Source organism: Neopelma chrysocephalum, unplaced genomic scaffold, assembly GCF_003984885.1.
Source record: "Neopelma chrysocephalum unplaced genomic scaffold, ASM398488v2 Primary Assembly neopelma1_200, whole genome shotgun sequence".
In the NCBI taxonomy this organism is placed as follows: Eukaryota; Metazoa; Chordata; class Aves; order Passeriformes; family Pipridae; genus Neopelma; species Neopelma chrysocephalum.
This window is the reverse complement of record NW_020897862.1, coordinates 859,301-866,986: the sequence shown is the minus strand read 5'-3', so window position 1 is coordinate 866,986 and position 7,686 is coordinate 859,301. Positions and strand designations below refer to the sequence as shown.

At 63.5% G+C, this 7,686-nt stretch overlaps 2 protein-coding genes across 4 annotated transcripts; both read left to right on the top strand.

Annotated features, from left to right (window-relative positions):
• Window positions 1-6: 6 nt before the first annotated feature.
• Window positions 7-4,922, top strand: EFHD2 (EF-hand domain family member D2). 2 transcript variants are annotated; one of them, XM_027702914.1, is made up of 5 exons: window positions 7-118; window positions 3,316-3,463; window positions 3,604-3,738; window positions 3,882-4,096; window positions 4,133-4,922. In XM_027702914.1, the coding sequence occupies exons 1-4, from the start codon at window positions 99-101 to the stop codon at window positions 4,014-4,016; spliced, it is 438 nt and encodes a 145-aa protein (XP_027558715.1). In that variant the 5' UTR covers window positions 7-98; the 3' UTR covers window positions 4,017-4,096; window positions 4,133-4,922. The 2 variants fall into 2 exon arrangements, with proteins under 2 accessions (XP_027558715.1, XP_027558714.1); XM_027702913.1 differs by lacking the exon at window positions 7-118 and adding an exon at window positions 919-1,219.
• Window positions 4,923-5,033: 111 nt separating this feature from the next.
• On the top strand, window positions 5,034-7,244 carry CTRC (chymotrypsin C). 2 transcript variants are annotated; one of them, XM_027702904.1, is made up of 8 exons: window positions 5,034-5,653; window positions 5,772-5,863; window positions 5,942-6,039; window positions 6,125-6,250; window positions 6,353-6,489; window positions 6,574-6,719; window positions 6,923-7,075; window positions 7,176-7,244. In XM_027702904.1, the coding sequence occupies exons 1-8, from the start codon at window positions 5,614-5,616 to the stop codon at window positions 7,191-7,193; spliced, it is 810 nt and encodes a 269-aa protein (XP_027558705.1). In that variant the 5' UTR covers window positions 5,034-5,613; the 3' UTR covers window positions 7,194-7,244. The 2 variants fall into 2 exon arrangements, with proteins under 2 accessions (XP_027558705.1, XP_027558704.1); XM_027702903.1 differs by having other exon boundaries at window positions 6,353-6,719.
• Window positions 7,245-7,686: the final 442 nt, after the last annotated feature.

Below are 7,686 nucleotides of genomic sequence, written 5' to 3'. Positions count from 1 at the left end.
GGGCGGTGGGCGAGGGCTCGCCCGGGGGCGGCGGCGGCCGCCGCGTCTTCAGCCCCGCCGGGGAGTTCCGCGAGTTCTCCCGGCGGCAGCTCCGCGACATGGAGCGGCTCTTCCGACAGTGAGTGCGGGGGACTGGGAGGGGGGAGTTCCCCGGGTGGCAGCGCCGGGGCGGACGGGAGACCCCCGGCATCCCGCACCTCCGGCATCCCGGCATCCCTGCTCTTGCATCCTCGGCATCCGTGCTCTTGCATCCCCGGCATCCCGGCTTCTGGCAGGGCAGATGCCCCAGCGCCTCCCGCCCCGTGCCTGCGGGCGGGACCCCCCCATCCTTTGCGGGACGGAAACCCCCATCCCTTGCGAGAGGTGCCTCCATGCCTCTCCAACTCTGCAGGAGGGATCCCCCGGCTCTGTGCAGGAGGCTCCCCCAGCCCCAGCTCTGTGCAGGAGGGATGCCGGGGCACCCCCAATTCCTTGCAGGACAGCCCCCCTTTCTGCCTCTCTCAGGAGGGATGCCAGGGACACCCCTCTTCTCCCAAGCCCCTCACAGGACTGATGGCGGGGACGCCTTCCCCCAGCTCCTGGCAGGAGACATTCCTGCGCACCTTTTAATTCTTGCAAGAGGGGCCTCCCGTCCCCCATGGTGGTCTGAGGCCAGAGAAGGGGGGCTGGAAGATGGGACCAGGGACCCCCGCATTCCCTCTGCTGGAGCACTGAGGGACCTCCCGCCCTCCCTGGCGCCCCCGGGACCGCAGCTGCCAGGCTGGCGTGTCCCCAGCATCCCTGCCCGCTGCGTGCCACCACGCGTGGCGGAGCGTGACTCCGAGCACGAGCTCGGCCCCCGGCCCCTGAGGACGAGGGGGGGGGGAAGCTGGCGGCAAACCTCGAACCCTGGAAATTTCCATGGGGAGCCAGAAATCGGGGTGGCTGCATCCCGCGGTCCTGCTGGGAATGCGCGGGAGTAGGCAGGGGCGAGCGGGACGGCCCGGAGCATCCCCATGGAGCGCACGTTGGGTGCTTTGTGCGGGAGGCGTGGAGGCAGTGGGACTCCGGGAAGCATGGAGATGGTGCAGGCGAAGACATATTTGCGGCGTGCCAATACCCCCCATCCCATCTGGCACCGGGGGGGATCTGCGTCAGCGTCCCGGGTGGTCTCGCTCGGGCATGACCGGGGGGATGGAGGAAGCGGAAAGGATGGAGGCAGCGACCCTCGAAACCCAAGGTTGGGGGGCTGTGTAAGGGTGCACGCACACCCTGTCATCACCCCTGGAAGTGCAGGGAGTCTCCCTGCTCCCAGAGGGGGCTGTAACCCACCGCCCGGACATGGCAGCGAGCCAGACGCGCGGGTTTGCTGCGACCATCTCCTGGGACTGCAGCAGAAGGGAGCCTGCGGCGCGGGGGCACAGCTCGGGGTCCCGGGAGGGGGGCCGCAGCTGCGGCTCCCGGTGCCGGAGGCGATGGGTGGCCGTGCCGGGGGTGCTCCGGCCGCGGCGCAGATGGCGGTGCGGGTGTCGGCGCCGCGCGGGCGGCGGAGCGGGTGTGCGGAGCAGACGTGTTTGCTCTGACAGCTGCGGCGTCTCGCTGCAGCGAAAGGAGCAGCGCCGGGGAGGTTTGGGAGCCGGGGGAGGGGGGGGGGGGGGGTCACCCAAGGGAAGGATGCTCTGGAGCAGAGCCGTGTCACGCTGACCTCGCTGCTGCTGCTGCTGTCCTAGGGATGTGGCAATCCGGCTGTGTAGAGGAAAAAGTGATGTGTAGAAGGGTTTTTTCCTCGCCACAGGGGAGATGGTGCCCTTTGGGCGATGCTGAGGGATGCTGGCATCCCCAAAAAACAGGGAGGAGGGGATTGAGAGCAAGGAAGTGCCCTGCAGCTGGGGGATGGCTTCCATGGGTCAGTGCCATAGAGCCAGGCTGGGCAACTCGCCCCTTGCAGAGAAACTCTGTGGGATGTGGGATGTGGGATGGAGAGAGACTTTGGACAAGGGCATGGAGTGACAGGACAAGGGGGAATGGCAATGGCTTCAAACTGACAGAGGGCAGGGTTAGATTGCATATTAGGAACACATTTTTCCCTTAAGGGTGGTGAGGCCCTGGCACAGGTTGCCCAGAGAAGCTGTGGCTGCCCCATCCCTGGAAGTGTCCAAGGCCAGGTTGAAGCGACTTTGGATAGTGGAAGGAGCAACTATGGCAGAGGGTGGAACTGGATGGTCTTTAAGGTCCTTTGCAACCCCATTCCATGACTCTATGATTCTATGCTCCAAGAGGGGTCTTGGAGGCAGAAACCATGTGAGGTCTGAGCCCACAGCCCCACTCCCAGGGTGACGGCAGCAGCAGGCAGAGGTGAGCATGGCCAGAGCAGGACCAGCTGTGTTTTGGGGTCCCTGTCAGCTTGGGAGATCAGGAAGGCCCTGCTGGAGACACGGACAGAGCAGATGGCAGCAGGGAAGGTACAGATGAGTCACGGACCTGCGGCGTGGGGAGCCGGGGCTCTGCGTGGCTGCTGCAGCGACAAGGCACACAAAAAAAAGCCCTGTCACGACGAGTGCAGCGTGGAGCTGCCCACCTACGGCATGTGGAGCTGTACCAAGCATGGCTCTGTGCTGGCTCCCCACTGGGATCCCACTGTGCCATGCCAGTGTGCCAACGGCACAGCCCATGGTGCCACACGCACGGACAGAGGGAGCGGGCAGAGGGGCTGTTGGTGGGAGGCTGGAGGGGACAGTGGTGTGGCCACAGGCAGGGGTCTAAGGAGGGACCCCCCAAGGAGGTCCCCCTGCCATGGGCAGAGACACATTCCACTAGAGCAGGTGCTCCTGAGAGGGTCCAGAGGCGGGATTGGTGAGCAGAGCTGCATCTGGAGCTCTTGGCCAAGCCCAGGCACCTGGCCATGTTGGAGCATGGGATGTCAGAGGCTCTGGGCAGTGGGGATGGGTCACCTGGAGGTGTCACAGTGAGGAGGAGGAGGAGGTGACAGGGGGAGCAGTGCCCAGTGGGATTAGCCCCATGGCCTGTTATCCTGTGTCGCAGCCAAGGGGAGCATGTGCTCAGGCTCCTGGCACAGGCAGCCGGCAGCAGGTTTGGCAGCATCCCGGCAGGTTCTCCTGCCAAGTGCCGCACAGACACGATCCTGGATAATGCTCCGGGGGGTTGTTAGCGGTTCGGAGGCAGCTTCCCTGTGGTCTGGAAAGCTGCCGGAGATCATCAGTGCCCAAGTCCTTGCTGATCCCTCCTCATTCCCTGGCCAGTGGGAGTGCACACAGGGGGTCTGGTGCTGGGGGGGTCACTGCAGGGGGCTGCATGGGCTCTGCCTCCATCCCACAGGTACGACGCAGGGAAAGACGGCTTCATTGACCTGATGGAGCTGAAGCTGATGATGGAGAAGCTGGGGGCTCCACAGACACACCTGGGCTTGAAGAACATGATCAAGGAGGTGGATGAAGACCTGGACAGCAAGCTCAGCTTTCGAGAGGTGAGGGGTGAGGGGGGCTGAAGGGCTTCACGCTGGCAGGGAGGTGTCCCCAGCCGCTGTTTGTGGTGGAGAGAAGGTGGGGAGGAACCATGGAGGCTTTGGGGTCTGTAGGAAGCTGATACCACTGTCTCCCCTCACAGTTCCTGCTGATTTTCCGGAAGGCAGCAGCAGGAGAGCTGCAGGAGGACAGCGGGTTGCACGCCCTGGCCCGGCTCTCCGAGATCGACGTCTCCACGGAGGGGGTGAAAGGCGCCAAGAACTTCTTCGAGGCCAAGGTGAGGCAGGTGCTGGGCAGAGGGGTCCCACTGCAGGACGGTGATGCATGAGGGCAGTTTGGTACCGGGTGATGGGCGGGTGGGAGGTGGAGATGTTGGGGTGTGCAGGAGGGCTTGTCCCAGCTGGACATGTCCATCCGCAGGCACAAGCCATCAACGAAGCCAGCCGCTTCGAGGAGGAGATCAGGGCGGAGCAGGAGGAGAAGAAGAAGCAGGCGGAGGAGCTGAAGCAGAGGAAGGCGGCCTTCAAGGAGCTGCAGTCCACCTTCACGCAGTGACGGGGCTGGGCAGGACTGGTCAGCGGTGCCCGGGCTGGGAACGCTGCGTGTGCCACGTGACAACCGCGCCGGGAGCGATGCCAGAGCCACGTGCTGCTCCAGAGCCACGTGCTGCTCCAGAGCCACGTGCTGCTCCGGCTGCCAACGAGGTCCCGGCGCGGGCTCGGCACAGCGCCCACCTTGCTGGCAGAGCCCGGTCGGCCCCAGCTCCCCCCTCCCCTCTTGCTGTGGTGTCTGTAGGTGTTGTTCGTGCCCCCCTCCCATCCCCAGCATGCCCCCCACCCTGAGCAGCCCCTGTTCCGTGCCCGCAGCTGCGCCGGGGGTTGCTGCTGCTGAGTCCCAGGGGAGCCGTGTCCAGAATGCCCGTCCCTGGGACACCTGTGCCTGGACTGTTGTCTGCTGTGTGTGCAATGGGAGGTTTGCAGGATGGGGGCTTGCCCAGGTGGCCATGGTGGGTGTTGTGGTGGCCGCGCTGGCTCAGTGTCTGTCGGTATTGCCACGTGTGACACGGGTGACAAAGGCCGTGGCGAGGGCCAGGTGCTGGCAGACGGGCTCTGTGTGTGTGTGTGTGTGTGTGTGTGTGTGTGTGTGTGTGGTGCTGGGGGGTGGGTGCCCACCCTACTGGCATGGAGCCCCCAGGAGCTGTGTCTCTCTTTGTTTTGGTTGAAGACATACAGAAAGGCAGCTGCTGGCTCGTGGGGCTGTATTATGTTTTTTCATGTTGTATTCAGTCTGGGAGGGTGAGCGTGGTGGCCACAAGTGGTTGCCATCATCATCATCGAGGCTCCTGTGTTGGTGGGTGACTGTAAAGACCCACATTTGTCCCACACTGTCCCCCAAGTGGCGATATAGGGGGTGTGTTATGTTTTTTTTAATTTAATCCCAAATAAATATTATATTTCTTAAGTGCTGGGTGCTGTGGTTGCAGCCGTGGGACGGGCATGTCTGTGGTGGGGGCTTGGGTGGGGGGAAGGAGCCTGGGGAATGGGGTGTGACTGTGGGCACCAGGTGGCCACTGCAGGAGGTGGCAGGGAATGGGGGTGAGGCTTGGCAATGTGGGAACATTGGCATGGGAAGCAGCAGGTGTGGGGACATGGTGCTCTCGAAGGCCATCAGCACCACTGCTGGCACCTGCCCCCTGAGCAACCCTGTGGCACCTGTGGGGTTTGGCTGGTCTTGGCCATGTCGAGCATGAGATAACGGGACCTTGTCCCTGAGGGGTGGTGGTGTGGGGGGCTGTGCCCTGGGGCAGATGGTGCTCGAGTTTGGGGTACAGCAGGGCTGACCAGCACCCCACAGAGAGCAGTGTGGATGGGGCACCCACCAGCTGCCCCCCAGGAGGGACCCTGCCCATCCCAGAGCAGGGCCAGGTGTCTCTGCCACGTCCCATCAGGGTGCCAGCACACCATGGGCAGATGTGGCCGTTCCCAGGCAGGACAGGGAGTGTGATAAGATGGGGCGATGGGGCTGAGGAACCCCGTGCCCCCAGCGTGGGAGAGTCCCCACATGGCAGCGGCAGGAGGGGCCACTCCAAGGTCCCCAGGCCCTATAAGAAGGCTGAGCAGCCCCAGTGCAGCACCTTTGGTCAAGCACAACCATGCTGGGAGCCATCTGTCTCGTCGTGCTGCTGGGCTACGGTGAGTGCAGGGGATGGGGAGGGGACAAGGCAGGGGGAGAAAGGGACCCTGGTGCCTGCCATGGCCCTGGGCATGGGCTCAGGCAGCCTCTGATATCCCTGTTCCGGGTGTCACACAGCCTACGGATGCGGCCAGCCGGCCGTGCCACCACAGCTGGGCACCCGCGTGGTGGGCGGTGAAGACGCCGTAGCCCACAGCTGGCCCTGGCAGGTAAGGGGGGCACAGGGATGGGGGTGGGGACAGGGGTGGGGACATTCCTGCTCTGACCCTGTGCCCCTGCCATCGCAGATCTCGCTGCAGTACAAGAGCTCTGGATCTTGGTATCACACTTGTGGCGGGACCCTGATTGCCCCTCAGTGGGTGCTGACGGCCGCCCACTGCATCAGGTGGGTGTCAGGGTGCTGGGTGAGGTCTGTGCCATGGAGGTAAGGCATTTGTGGGGACTGACACCCTGCTTTTTTCCCTGGGCAGCTCTTCATTGACGTACCGTGTGGTGCTGGGCAAGCAGGACCTGTCGGTGGATGACGAGCCCGGCTCGGTGGCCGTGGGTGTGGAGAAGACGATTGTCCATGAGAAGTGGAACTCCTTCCTCATCATGTAGGGGATGGGATATGTTAGAGGTGGATGGAGGGTGTTGCTGCCAGGGACCTCCAATCCCACAGCCCAGGACCGATCCTCATGCCTCATCTGTCCCCACAGCAACGACATCGCCCTGGTCAAGCTGGAGGAGGAAGTGCAGGAGAGCGATACCATCCGGGCTGCCTGCCTGCCTGACGCCGACAAGATCCTGCCCAACGACTACCCCTGCTACGTCACTGGCTGGGGACGCATCAGGAGTAAGCAGGGGGTCCCCAGAGGGTCCCTGGGGAGGGGGTGCAGGCACAGGGTTTGTGAGGTACGAGGTTTGCATGTCATTACAGCCAACGGGCCCCTGGCCGATGTCCTGCAGCAGGCTCTGCTGCCCGTGGTGGACTACGAGACCTGCTCGCAGTGGAACTGGTGGGGCAGCACCGTGCGCACCACCATGGTGTGTGCTGGTGGTGATGGTGTCGTCTCTGGCTGCAATGTGAGTGCCGGCACTTCTGGGCGGTACCTGCCCCCAGCACAGGGGGATGGGTTGGTTGGCAGGGGTGCCGGCGTGGTGTAGGACCACAGCTCCCATGGGAAGCACAGGAGGGGAAGGGATGGAGCCGTGGTGGTGGATGGCCAGGGGTGTGTCAGTGGGGAGCCCAGGAGCGCTGGGTGTGCAGCACATACCTCTCCGTGCAGGGCGATTCCGGCGGCCCCCTGAACTGCCAGCGCGAGGACGGGATCTGGGAGGTGGAAGGGATCGTCAGCTTCGGCTCCGGGCTGAGCTGCAACATGATCAGGAAGCCCACGGTGTTCACCCGCGTGTCCGCCTACATCGACTGGCTCAACGAGGTGGGTGCCCCTTCCTCTGCCCCCGCACAGGGGTTGGCCACGCTGCCCCTGCCCCGCCGAGGGTCTCACCGTGGGCCCCCCTGTGTCTTGTCTTTGGCAGAAAATGAGCTCCAACTGAGGACTTGGCACGTGGAGATACAAGTGTTGAGTGTGATAAAGGCAAAAGTGCTGAACTGGTCTTGTGTGGTTCTTTGGAGGGGTTGTGGTGGAACTGAAACCCAGGGCTGTGTCCTGTGGTCCTGGGGTTCTGCCCCTGTGCTGGGGAGAGTCCCCCCCATCGTGCATCGGTCCTGGGGAGGCTGGGGTGGTCAGAAATCCCACAAAGTGCTCAGGTGGGGGCAGAGCCATGGCCATCGTCAAGCCCAAGGGCTCGAGGTTTGGCTGGTGGTTTGATGGGAGAGGGGCTGGAGTCTGGCTGGATGGTCCTGGGGGGTCATAGTGAGATAGATCTCCAGCAGGATGCTGCAATCCAGTGGTACCTAAAAACAGCTTCACTTACCCCAGCAGTGCAAACAATGGGCATTGGCAGTTCCCAGCCAAGTTTTCTGGCTTCACCACAAGGATTTGAGACCAGAAAAGAGACCAGAACAGAAAGCTGGTCTTCTCTGTCT